The 13,765-nt window shown below is 38.3% G+C and overlaps 1 protein-coding gene across 2 annotated transcripts in view; it reads right to left on the reverse strand.

Annotated features, from left to right (window-relative positions):
- The window catches only part of XPO7 (exportin 7), a 40,439-nt gene extending 28,782 nt beyond the window's left edge, over positions 1–11,657 (reverse strand). Inside the window, exons 1-8 of one of the 2 annotated variants that reach the window (XM_019828465.3) lie at positions 11,500–11,657; positions 10,827–10,973; positions 8,685–8,778; positions 7,931–8,097; positions 6,512–6,604; positions 3,727–3,831; positions 2,181–2,346; positions 1,528–1,601 (exon numbers count right to left, since the gene is read on the reverse strand). In XM_019828465.3, coding sequence (XP_019684024.1) covers positions 1,528–1,601; positions 2,181–2,346; positions 3,727–3,831; positions 6,512–6,604; positions 7,931–8,097; positions 8,685–8,778; positions 10,827–10,973; positions 11,500–11,520 — 867 coding nt within the window. In that variant the 5' untranslated portion in view covers positions 11,521–11,657. The remainder of the gene's footprint in view (positions 1–1,527; positions 1,602–2,180; positions 2,347–3,726; positions 3,832–6,511; positions 6,605–7,930; positions 8,098–8,684; positions 8,779–10,826; positions 10,974–11,499) is intronic. The other variant, XM_019828466.3, reaches the window with a different exon arrangement.
- Positions 11,658–13,765: the final 2,108 nt, after the last annotated feature.

The raw sequence follows: 13,765 nt of genomic DNA on the forward strand, positions 1-13,765 counted from the left end.
TTTCAATGATGTAGAAAAAGTTGAGGAAGACGCAACTTAGGATATTGGAAACAGCTTTATTACAAGAAAAAAACCCCATTAGATCCAAGTTACCATAACAACTAGTTAAATCCAGAGTTTAGAAATTCACTTAGGTATTATTCTTTGACCACCTACCGGCTTCTTTGATTCTTGTTAAGATATGTATTTAAGGTTTTAAAATATCATTCAATTCATAGTTTAAGTAAAGTTTTAGATTTGGTTTTCTCTGTTTCATGAAGACTTTTGGCTCATCAGGCTTTGCTATGTAGTGCTATAATGAAATAACCAAGTTATATCTGTGTCCTAAAAAAACCCAGGCTTTATACTGAAAACACTTCTCTTTCCCCACTATGTTAGATATTTACACTGTTTGCCCCTCCAGATATATATCTTCTATCCTTCTCTACACTGCTCTACTCCTTCAGAAGCTGACTTCTGTTAACTAAGCAGAGCCAACCTCCACTGCCCTCTTGCCTCTAGTAGGCCTCAACCACTGGAAAGTTCTAGCAGGAGATTAAGGGCAGGAAGAGAGAGGCACCCCTTCTCAACTCCTGGCTGGGCCATGATTGGCAGTGTCCCTACTTCTGCTGTCCAGCCCTCCCCTAAGCCACAGCTTCAGCTTTCCAGGGTTTCCTCCTCTTGCCCCCAAGGGCTCCCCACTATTGCACTCCCTTAAGGGTGTATGGCACCTCACCACCCCTTGTTGGATTCCCTTAACGTTGCCCACATATCTTTACAAATAGTCCTTTCACTAACTACCCCTCTTGAGTGAGCTACCTTTTCCTGAAGTAAACATAAAGATACAAACAGCAATGTATTCATGTTTCTACTAAAGCAAAGGTCTACATTTGGAAAAGTACCATAATAACCAGGAAAACAGTCTACTGTAGAAAAACTATGCAAAACATCCATTACTTTCCTGTTTTATTTGTGTTTAGTACAGTAGCATTTTACACCAAACAATTTGAAATACGAGACCAGTATCTCTTAGGACCTGGATAATTTTGAGATTTGAGGAGGGTAATTATTCTGCTTTAAAGAAGAAATGCATTACTTCCAAGAGCCCTCAAATGTTGCCCAGGATAGTATACAAATTTGTCTTCCCCTTACAGCTTCCATTTATCACCTATGTAACATGTGCCTGAGGATTTTAAAAACTTTTCTTGAGCAGGATCATCTTCATTTAGACAATACAAGGTGAACCCTCCCACTCCAGCCTGTGATTTGAGGTGTAGTATAAAGTCAGATTCAAGATGAGACCAAAAGAGCTTGACATCTGCAGCAATTTGTCATTAGACAGGAATAATTTAGAGAGAATTAAGTTAAGACTTTACTGCAAGAACCTTTAGGGTACAAGCTTTACCACAAAAGGCTAGATAACTACCCCCACTATTTCTATGCCTTGCTTCTAGGATTTTATACAACAAAATGAACAAGCATAAGGCTCATTCACCATTGCTACTTTCTAGAAGTAGGTTTGTTTTAGAAACTGTGGTCCTGACTCACCAGAGGTGAAAATGAAGGAGGGATGGAATGATACAGGTCAAAAAACAGCTGCAGAGTTGAAGAATCTAAGAATGCTGGAAAAAGACAAAGGAGTGCGTTACTGAGTATGTCTGCTCATTGCCAGTGGTACACATGGGACTATGTATCAGTGGACATCTCCCTGCTTTCCTATCTCCCAGTGTTTACCTCCTTTCAAAGTGACAAGGTAAGAGGGGCTTTTTGTTTCCCTCGCTGTTGTTTTTAGAGAACTAGGTTTTAGCTCCTCTAAGAGACAGATTCATTTTTCTGACTCTCAGAGAACGTAAACCAATCAGGACTGTGTTCAAGTTTTATCCTAAAGAACACAGAAGAAGAACAAGTTCTTTTATTTCATTTTTAAAGCTAGAAATTATGTCTAATGAGTAAGATCACAGAGGTCTCTAGGTGATTAATGTAGGAAGGTCAAAGTTACATTCGTTAGTAACCCAGTAACTAAAAAAAGTCTCTGAGGCTGAGGGATCTGTAAGATTCCTCCAACAACCTCTTCCTCACTTTATCAAGGCAGAGGCTGACCTTCTAAATCGTCTCTAACAACAAGCAAAGGGTTGTCATCCCACAGACCCTGTGCAGGTCTGAGCAGCAGCAGTCTGTCCCAGGTGGTAAAATTCTGTTACCTGATCTCCAGCTGGTGGGGATCTGTACTGTGCACAGGTCATCTGAGGACTCGTCAGTAGAAGTGCCGATGAAATCAAAGTTTAGGCAGTTATGAGTGAGTTTGAGCAGTTGCATGAGCAAGCCATGCTGACTTTCATCATTCAAGTTTAGATTCTTTCCTGAAGCCTGTAAAAGTGACCACATAATGAGCCCCAAACAATCACTCCTCTCTTCCCAGCTTGCTGCCAGACTCCTGAGAAAGCTGTTAAGCCAGATAAGGAGGGCAGTATTTCAACTCAATAAAGCAAGTTTTCCCCTGCAAAAGACACTGTACTTCCATCACCTTAACGTCACTATGAAAATCCTAGATCCTTATTTACCATAAAAACATGAAACTGGTATTTAAAGACATCCCTCTTTGGACACTTATCCTTTACATGTTGTAGACACAGTGACCACAAGGGATTCTGAAGCAATATGGGATGTGTGGTTGTTCCATTTGCTATGAGATCCTAGTAATTTCTAGATAGCGTCTGTGAACTCAGTGACCGGCTGGCTAATTGTTTTTGACAGTATCAGTGGGGAGGAGTCAATCCTCAGTTTTCTCCAAAGCTTTTCCCCTCCAGGGGGTACAACAGCTTTTGCCAGGCAGCTTGCCCAACCTGAGGAATGTTTGGGAATTCTGAGGTAGAATGAAGTAATTGAGGAAGATGAACATCATTAAATGGAGCAACAGAAAGAATCCAAACTTGCTTCTAAAAGTTGAGACATAATGGAAAAAGAGACTAAAAACAAAAACAAAACAAAAACAAAAACCCAACTCCCCAAAACCCCTCACAACAAAACAAAAACAAACAGCCAGAGGCTAATCCCATTTAGCTTTCTACAGAGAGAAGCTTCCTTACACATTGTTACAAATGTGTAGAACTCATAGGTGAGCATTGTTTTCTTAGTTCAACTCTATCCATAAATGAACCACAACACCAATTTTCTGCTTTAAAACAGGTAATTTCCTTATATGATAACTGTCTACCCCTTCAGGATATGAAATCTAAATGGATGTTAAAAATTCAAAATCTACTTTTCCTTACAGATGTTGCTTGTTTATTTGCTGCCTGTAACTCAGCAGGGGGCAGGGGAGCTGGCCTGTTTCAGTATGCTAACAATGCAGCCTGAACCTACTTTCAGAGCACTAAGAATCCAAACACCATAAAGCTAACATGCCTTTACTCCATGAAGGAAGATTTTATGTGCGTATAAAAAAAGCAAACAGCTAGTCCCAAATTCTGTGCTATACTAGACTCCTTGGGATATGTGTTCATTTACTGTGCTTTGCTTAGGGGAACAGCTCTGAAATAGGGCAATTCCAATCCTTTTCGTAATGTCAGTGGTCAGCGTGCCACTTTCTTCTGCATCTCAGAGGCAGGTGTCGTAGGAGAGATGGTGATGGTTAAAGGGCTGCACCAACTCTCAAGGGGTTGGCTTGGAGCTGACCCCTAACAGGTCCCCACTCATTCTCATCCTTTCAAAGAGGCCTGGGAAGGAGGACCCAACCTACAATCTTACCTGTTTTAGTAAATTGCAGGAAAGTGTGAAGATATCAAATAACGATGAATCTCGGAAAGAAGAGGCTATTTTTCTGTGCTTGGTTAAAGGATGGGTGGTGTCTGCCTGTGCAAAAATAAACCAATCCAAGTTTTAGAATTAATTGCAAAGAAAAAAAACTTTCATGCAGACTTCAAATAAACTAGGATTTCCAATAAAACCAACTTGTATATACAAAATACATTTTTAATGTTTAAATCACCATTAACTTATGTATAGTAAGAGGATGCAAAGGACAATAAGCGGCTAACAGCTAGCCAGGATCTGTCTATTGCTTACAGATGGAAGACGGAAAGAGAGATGAGTATCTCCACTCCAAAGTTTTAATTTCCTCTGCACAAGGGGGTAAAATTTAACAAACTGCTGGCAGATATTGCTAATAATTACTAGCATGTTGTATTGTGGCTTAGTCTCAGAAACAGACAGTGGCAAGGCTTGGGTTTGGTAAACAATCTGCTCAGGGCTAAAGTTACCATAGAATTTCTACAACAGTCATTAATTAACTAACAACCATGAACTTAGGATAACTGACAATAGCCCACAACATTCTCTGCCTTCTCTAACCTATTTCAACATGTAGTCTCTATCCCAGAAGTGAGCACTTAAATTGAATGGTTGTATTGGTCTCTCATTTTTTTCCTCTGTTCTTCTCTTTTCAGCCAAACTTTAAAGGTTTCTGTGGTTAAGGACTCCATCGCTGGCTTCTTTAGTATGCCCTCTATTTCTGACACACAGACACTTCAGTAAGGGAACAAAGGGATTTCAAGGTTACCAAGGGAATTTTTAGTCCAACCACCTACTGAAAGCTTAAATCTCTTCTATAGACCAATCAACTCATTCAAGAGGGGGCTCATTAAAGAGTAATGCAGCACTCCCCTTGATTCTCTCTTTTTTTTTTTAACGCTTTATCTATAAGTAATCTCTACACCCAGTGTGGGGCTCAAACTCACGACCATGAGATCAAGAGTCACATGCTCCTCCTACTGAACAAGCCAGGCACCCCTCCCTTGATTTTATTTCTAAGTTCAAACACGAATGGTAACAGAAAAATGCTGATTTAAATCTGACAATCCCCTCCCCCCCAAAAAACACAAACCCAACAGAAAATTGAATTTTAAAGAGGTTCAAAATATTCCCCAATTCTAGCTTCACTGTCACTGTGTCATCATAAATGTCTTGAATATTATTCCATTGCTAGATTATGTACCATATTCCAAGTATAATCAGTTATGCTGATCATAATAGAGAATAATTACATTAAGTACATTACACACATTTCCATTAAGACAGACAAAAGTTTGAAGTTTTCTTTTTTAAAAATATTAACATTAATGTATTTTGTGGGGCTAAGCTTCAAAGAAGAGAACATTAAAAAAAATTTTTTTTAATGTTTATTATTTATTTTTGAGAGAGAGACAGAGAACAAGTGGGGGAGGATTAGAGAGACAGGAAGACACAGAAGCCAAAGCAGGCTCTAGACTCTGAGCTGTCAGCACAGAGCCCAACGCAGGGCTCAAACCCATGAACCATGAGATCATGACCTGAGCCAAAGTTGGATGCTTAACTGACTGAGCCACCCAGTCACCGCCAAAAAGGAGAACATTAACTCCACAATCTCTGTATTTAGTTAATGCATGCTTTACTACTACCACAAAGGTAATAGCAGTTACATTAATAAGTTAGTTGTTAAGAGCATAGGTTCTGGAATAAGACTATGTGGGTTCAAATTCAGATACTTTTGCTTGCTGACTGTGACATCTTAGGCAAATTATTTACCTTTATGTGCTTCAGTTTCCTTATATAGAAAACGGGACAACCATAGTACCTACCTCACAGGACTACTGTGAGAATAAAATTAGTTAATATAAGTGAAGTCTTTAGAACAGTGCCTGTCACATAGTAATCACTCAAAAGTATAAGCTATTATTATTTTGATAATGATTGACCACAGTGGGGATCGCATGTGACATAGAATATAATATGGACTCCAGGTTTTAAATGGCTGTAAGCTGATGCATTTATAGTAGTACTAACTCACAGTTAAAATTTCTCAGGGTTAATAAAAATGTCTGCATAAATATGCACCAGAGCAACAGTGATGCCAATGTAATTAACAGCTGACAACCGAAGGGTGAGATGTCACAATTAATATTAATACTGGCCTGTTCAGTAATTATAAAATTTTAGCCGGATATAAAAGTAAATGACTACCAAAATAATAGCCAGAGCGAAAGAAAGCCACTGGTGTTTCCTCTGTAGTAATCTATAACGTCAATGGATACTCAAATAATTATTTGGTATTTAGCACAATGTTTTATGCATTCTAAAAAGATCCCCCCACAAATCTTTAATAGCACATGGGAACTGAGTTTTAAATGATTATAAACACATACTAATGTATACAGAAGTGGCACACAAATATTCTGGTTCCACTTTTGTGGTCCCTTTTTTGGACTCATTTAACAATTGTTTCATTAACGTTTTGACTTAGGACTGTTCCTCCCATCTCTCACAATGAACCTTAATTCCAGCAAGGATAGCTAGCTGATGGGAGGATCAAATATTCTGGAGACAGAAGAGGACCAGGACATTAAGAATGAGGAAGGCTGCACTTACAGAGGAAAACCCAATGGAACTATTGTTTCAAAGGGCATTAATCACTTACCGCAAAAGCACACAACTGCCAAAAAAGATCATCCCACACATAGCAGAAAACACCAATACTGAGAAAAAATATGGCACTTACTTCAATGAGGAAGGCTGTAGCACTTACTTGATTAATTTCATTGGTTAGCTGAGATAAAATTGTGACGCCAATGATGCAGTATTCAACACTATCCTAGAAAAAAAACAAAAACAAAAACAAAAACATAAGGTAGAAGTTGGGATGTGCAGCTTGATTTCAGCAATGGCAGTGCACTCACAATTTTGAAATGGCACAATCCTGTGTTGCTATCAAAACTGCCTGGATAAGGTAGCAAGGAATTGCAGTTTAAAACTGTTGCTTTGCTGGGGCGCCTGGCTGACTCAGTTGGTTGAGTGTCTGACTTCAGCTCAGGTCACGATCTCATGGTTTTTGAGTTTAAGCCCCGTGCTGGGCTGTGTGCTGACAGCTCAGAGCCTGCAGCCTGCTAGGGATCCTGTGTCTCCCTCTCTATGCCCCTCCCCTGCTCATGCCTCTGTCTCTCTCTTTCTCTGAAAAAGTAAATAAACATAAAATAAAATAAAATAAAATAAAATAAAATAAAATAAAATAAAATAAAATAAAATAAAATAAAATAAAATAAAATAAAATAAAATAAAATAAAACTATTGCTTTGCAGCACACAAAACCTAGCAGTCATGCAGGGAGACTGCTAAATCTGCCTTTATCAACATTGAGGCCTTTTGTACTTTAAAAATACTCATATTACCTCATACCCATTATACAAAGAGAAACTGGCAAAATACATTTAAGATAAGTGACAAATGAATGCATAACATAATTTACAAAGAGACTACATACAGTAAGAAAAAGACAAAGAACCAGATTTTTAAAATGTACATAAGATATAAAACAGGAAGTTCACAGAAAAAAATAGGTAGTAAATTAACAAATGAAAATTTTGTTTTGTCTCATTTATAACTCAAATGCTGAGATACTAATTCTTTTTAGCTATTAAATTGGAAAAATTAAAAAGCTGAGCTTCCAGGGTGAAGGTACGGGACAAAGGCAGACACTCTTTAATTGCTGTAGGAAACAACTTTTTTTGAGGATAATCTGGAAGTATCTTTGACAGCCAAAAATGCACATAGCCCTTTGATTGCATAATTCCATGGCTAGGAATTCACTCTTCAAACACACTTACTCCAAATATGACAGGTATATATATTCTAGGATATTCATTCAAGTGTTTACATAACAGTCAAAATAGAAAACTAAATTAAATGCCCACCTATGTAAGAAATTAGTTAACTAAATTATGGTATCTTAAGATTGGAACAGAGTTTGTCTGTGCTGACGTGTAAACATGCAAAGCTAAGGCATATTAAAGGTGAAAAAGACACAGAAGAGAATGTATAAGATAATACCACTTTGTGTAATGTTTAAATGTGTAATGTTTATTACATATGCGTATGCAAGCTGCTTCTCACATTCTTATTACATCAGATATATACATCTTACCTGTAAAAACCTTGTGACATCTGTGATTGCGTTTCTGAAGACATAGTCATCCTTCTGACAGTCAAACCAGCCCAGTTTTGTGATCCTGGCATATAACTGAATAAGCGCTTGCGTCACAAAAGTCGCCAACTTTGGCCGAGTGGCAAGGTAGTTGAGCACATAGTTCCCTACAAAACAAAAAAAGTCACATAAAGCAAGCTCTGCCAGGGAAGGGCAAACATCTTTAAATATACGAAATGTCTGAGGAATGGTAAATTTAGACTATTTCCCCTAAACCTCCTGTAACTCTTGTTTTTGTTGTATTCCCTTAATTCTTAATACTACTGAGAAAATGGCCCTTTGAATTTAAGATTACTAGGCTTTCCAATTCAGGATTTTATAGTTGTCACAATGAAGACCCTGGAGTATGGCCGTTCTGAATGTACTTGAGCTTGAATGTACTGAGCTTGTCTGCACAGAATTCAAAATCCTTAACAATTGTTTTTTCTTAGTTATTAGTGGCAGTAAAGGCTGAACAAAACAGTCTGATGACAAAGGACAGGACTGTCCCCCTGATGACAAAAGGGAGGACTTAAGACTTACCTAGAAATAATTATATAAGGCCCCTAATTCTGGAAAAAAACTGGATTCTATATATTTTTTATGCTCAGCAATTTCAGAACATTATCAAACAAGCAACACGAATTTAACTATTATTAGCACATCATTAAACAAACTAATTTCTTGAAGGAAAAACCGATAATTCTCTACTTACGAATATCTATGCGTTGCTCCAATGGTAGAGGGTTGTTTGTGCGTGATACAAGCTTTGTAAGGCATGTAGCTGCCAGTAACTGGGAGTAAGAGGACTGTGAAAAGAGGGGGGAAAAGACTCAGAATTCAATTTTATTGAATCAGTCAGTCATGAAGCTTTTTATTTGGATATCTATGCTTAGATTCAAGAAAAATTAATCAGTTTTGCTATTTTCTTCGTTTCTCTGCATTTTAGAGGGCCTCAGGAAAAATGAGTCCCACACACAGTACGTGTTCACTTAACTGATTTCAGTTATGAACAAGGCAGTATGAAGTGAATGGCCTGATCAAACTGAACCCAGTGCCACTTCTGCATCACTTAGAGGGGGTCACTTCAGAAAGATATTAAGAAGACAGATCTCTTATTTAAACTGAGAAATCTTCTGTCAAAAGCCTTGTTATAATGATGCTTCAAAAAGTTTCAACTCAAAATATTCCTGTAGTATACCATTAGAAAGTTAAAAAAAAAAAAGCAGCATTAGAGGAAGTCATTACATTAAGCTGTACAGTTAATCCTGAACTTTTATCTTCACAGCAGCATAACTAGCAATCAGATACAGCTTTCCAGAATGTAGATGGTAGTTTTAAAGTAAATTTATAACAATTATTTATGAGAAAGAAAAATTATGCCCTGTGCAAGGGAATAGCATTATCATATTCTGGTATGTGGATTTTATGAATTTTAACCTTATGGAGAATCAAGAGTATTCTAACTGATCATAATGTATAAAAGGGAGCCGTGTACAAATTCTTCCATGTGGCTCTATTATAATAGTGTCATATAACAGTGACAGACTCAGAACTATTAAAACAATTTAATTAAGGTTTAAGGATAATTTCCCACGACACTAAAAGTCCTTAAGACAGCAGGCTATCCACAGGCACTGCATAATGCCACCAGTTATAAAAAACTTTATGCTTAAGAAAAAAAAAATCTATAAAAAAATCACTTGACATGTGACTTTTACTCAACAGCCCTGAACATGGGTTAACTGATTACAGCAGGTGTGTCAAATCACTAATAACACAAGAGAGGTTACTCTAACTGCAGAATAGAGCATATAAATGTAACTATACATTATATAACATCTAAATGTTTTTCACACATAATTCCAATAAATCTGCTAGGTCACTCTAAGAAGTCAATAGAGATTAGAAGGAAGCATCCACTATAATTGTGTTTAGTATTGCACCAATTTATTCCAGCCTGTTTTACTTACTGACTATCAACATGAGGATCCGGAGTTAACGATGTCAGATATGATAGGGTGGGGCCCCAGTGGGAGTCACCTGTAAGAGCTGGTTGTGCATCTCCCATAGCACAAATATACAAATCTAAGTGGGTCAATCCTAAGACTGAGTGACTGGAAAGCAATATACAAAACAGTACATGCAGAAGCAGAGCAGAGCACTCTACAACCTCTGACCCGGGTCTCTGTAACCTTCAGATATTTGCTGCTAGTCGGGATTCTGACTCTCGGTGCCCTTTCATGATACCCTCCCTGGTTGGATTCTTACCCTTCCCTTCCTAAGATCTCCATCTTGCCTAAAATGTTAACTTAATCAAATTATGTCTCATTAACAGCATTATATTGATCACCACACTGCCATTTTTAAGCTGGAAGGAGCTCTGATTCCCTTTTTAAAAACTGTAATTTCTTGTAGTTTTTGTTGTCAAGATTTTCCCCAACCCCTCTGAGGCAGTAAGCAGTGGCTCTGGTACAGAGGAGGAAGAACAGAGGTGACCAGGAAGCTTGTACGCTGTGTGACATGGGCTATGTGGGTAAGAAAGGTCTGTCTTCTTTGTAAAGGATATGAGGTGGTACTTAAGTGTGAGAAACAGGAAAAAAAAAAGTCCCAGAAATTTGATTCAAGATGAAAAATGACAGAACAAGATATATTTCAGTGAGATTTTCCTGATGGGGCTGTGTGTCCTTTTGTTGTCGACCAGGCAGCTGGCTATGGTGCTTTTTAAAGGTGAAATTAAGGAGGCAGAGGTACCTAGAAGAATTAAGGAACAAAACTTATCCCAGTCCACCCTTAAACTTAGAATGTATTTTCCTCAACCTTTCTGATCCTACAGGATTTTTCAAGCCTTACGTACACTTCCTCTTTCGAGGAGCAGCTGGCACTTGCTCAGGCAATCAGGGCTGTTGGTGAATTCAACCAAGGCTTTCTCTGCCTGCAGTCGAGTGGTTGTGTCTGTTGTTTCATAGAGCTGTTTGCACAGATTCTCGAGTTGGGCCAGGCTCTGGAAAAGATCAGTCAAGAAAGAAATCAGTCTATACACACAATGTACTGTCCTCAAAGCCACTAGACAAAGATAAGTAATAATCAATGAGAGACTTACTTTTCAACTCTGAGGAGAATCTGGGTGACCTTTATCTCATAATAACTATTTATAGCTTTTTAAAAATTTTATGCTTTAGAAGACAAAATGATAAAATACCTAAAATGTCTATCTATACTTTTTTAGTCATTGCCTTAAAGATCAATCACAAACAATACATTTTTCCTTGCAAATACCCATCCTCCTAAGCTTTTCCAAAAGGCTTTCAAATAAAAATTCAGAATTTACTTGCTCTCCCATCAATTTCAAAACTCAATACTAGAGGCATTCCTGTAAAATTAAGCACATAAACACACAATGTGTCACACATCTTTATATAGTTTTAGATATTTTCCCTTTGCCTACTAGTTATTAGCTTACAATTCTGTGTCTGAATAAATAAAGATGGACAACCTCTCTGGGAAAGCTTCAGAATGCATGTACGCACCTTCCTCCCTGGATCCCTCATGTTTAAAGTTCAGCAGACTCTCTTCCCCTGTTGTACTTTAAACTTGTGCTTCAGCTCCAAATTTAAAGTGGAAGGGTCAAAATACATTCAACCCTAGCATATGCTCAGACGGAGATAAGACGAGGGAAACGCCCCCAAACAAACCCTTCTCTTCAAATCTTGAAACAGTTCCAGGGAGGCAGGAAGGGGATGGGTGTGTGCTTCAGTCAAAACCCAAAGGGATGCAAGTCTACTTCCACTGAACATGGAAGTGTTGAGAAGCAAAGAGGAAAGAAACCTGTAAGAGTGCACTTAACTGTCACCTCTCACTGACTGAAGAGGAGGGCAAACATCTGTTAGTCTTTAAAGAAATGGTTTGGACTTTAAGAAGAAATCTGAGCCTATTTTCTACAATAGCAAGCAAGATTTGGTTTAAAGAGTTTGAGGGATCCTACTATTAGAAATGACAATTCTGACAAGAACAGAAATAATAATAATAATAATAATAATAATAATAATAATAATAATAAACAAACTGACCTGGGTAAATAGTCTAAAATTTATTACACAGGCAATCTGCTCATCAATTTATTTCATTATGGTGTTAACTTTATAAATCACAGCTTTTTCACTAAGCAGGAAAGCCCTTAGGGCAGGATACCTATTTTACTCAACCTGATTAAGAAATTTCAAACATTAGCCTAAAGAAAACAAGAAAGACAAGTACTGACACTCTTAAGATCAGGGGTCTTGCTTCCGAGAGCACAACAAACACAACTGCTACTCCAAAACAAAACAAACCAGCCACCCTTCAAAACATCTTGGGACTCTGATTAGCCTTATATTTAATTTGTCCCTCTCTGACCTCCAGGAGTCTCACTTAATAACTTCTTGAACTTAAAAGCACAGACAAAACTGCACTTGCAAAGTCAGATCTCGATGAAGTTCCTCCATAAGTACCTGATTTTTTCACAAGCTTATAAACACAAAGAATAAAGTATAAGACTAATTAATTATAGTCCATAAACACATGTGAAAGCAATATGGTTGCAATATTGGCCCACAACCCTACTGACAAATATATTAGTTTAATTTTATTTAAAAAAATTTTTTTTCAATGTTTATTTATTTTTGGGACAGAGAGAGACAGAGCATGAATGGGGGAGGGGCAGAGAGAGAGGGAGACACAGAATCGGAAACAGGCTCCAGGCTCTGAGCCATCTGCCCAGAGCCCCACGTGGGGCTCGAACTCCCGGACCGGGAGATCGTGACCTGGCTGAAGTCGGACGCTTAACCGACTGCGCCACCCAGGCGCCCCATTAATTTTAAATTTTTATTTATTTTTGAGAGACAGTGAGCAGAGAGGGAGAGAGAGAATCCCAAGCAGGCTCAGTGCATCAGTGCAGAGCCCAACATGGGGCTCCATCCCACGAATCACATGAATCACGAGAAGATGACCTGAGCTGAAATCAAGAATCTGATGCTTAACCGGCTGAACCACCCAGGTGCCCCAAATCAGTTTAATTTTAAATCCCCAAGTTCACAAGATTTTGTTTCAGCACCCCCCCCATGAAATGATTCATTTAGGGGCGCCTGGGGTGGCTCAGTCAGTTGGGCATCTGACTTCGGCTCAGGTCATGATCTTGTGGTCTGTGAGTTCAAGCCCCATGTCAGGCTCTGTGCTGACAGCTCAGAGCCTGGAGCCTGCTTCAGATTCTGTGTCTCCTTCTCTCTCTCTGCCCCTCCCCCACATGTTCTATCTCTTGCTCTAAAATAAATAAACATTAAAAAAAATAAAATAGAATAAAATGATTCATTTAAAAAGGGAAAATTTATTTTAGAAACAGGTAACACAGAAACCATCAGCAGCCTCATAAGTCCACAGCCACCACACACTTGGAGCTTTCCAAAATCCTGAACAGGATACTCCCTAAATAGTCATGCTGCTTAAGGTATAATGACTCTCCTTAGAGTCTGATCAAGCAGTTCTGGTAGCTCCCCCAGTGCATCTCTTGTTTATGTTTACTATAACAAAGTTGTTCACATGACAATGGCTAGGCATCTGTCACGGGTAGTTCCTTATTGCTAAAAACCTACATGCAGGTTATGGTGGGCCTTCTTGGTTGTTGTTTTGTTTTGATCTGCTTTAATTCAGGAGACAAAAACATACTGCAGGGTAAGTCTGTTAATGAGTTCTCAGCTCAGGAAACAAGTCTGTTTAAAAACCAAAAAAGTAATTTGACCATTTACACAAACAGTTTGAAGA

This window comes from Felis catus, chromosome B1 (genome assembly GCF_018350175.1).
Source record: "Felis catus isolate Fca126 chromosome B1, F.catus_Fca126_mat1.0, whole genome shotgun sequence".
In the NCBI taxonomy this organism is placed as follows: Eukaryota; Metazoa; Chordata; class Mammalia; order Carnivora; family Felidae; genus Felis; species Felis catus.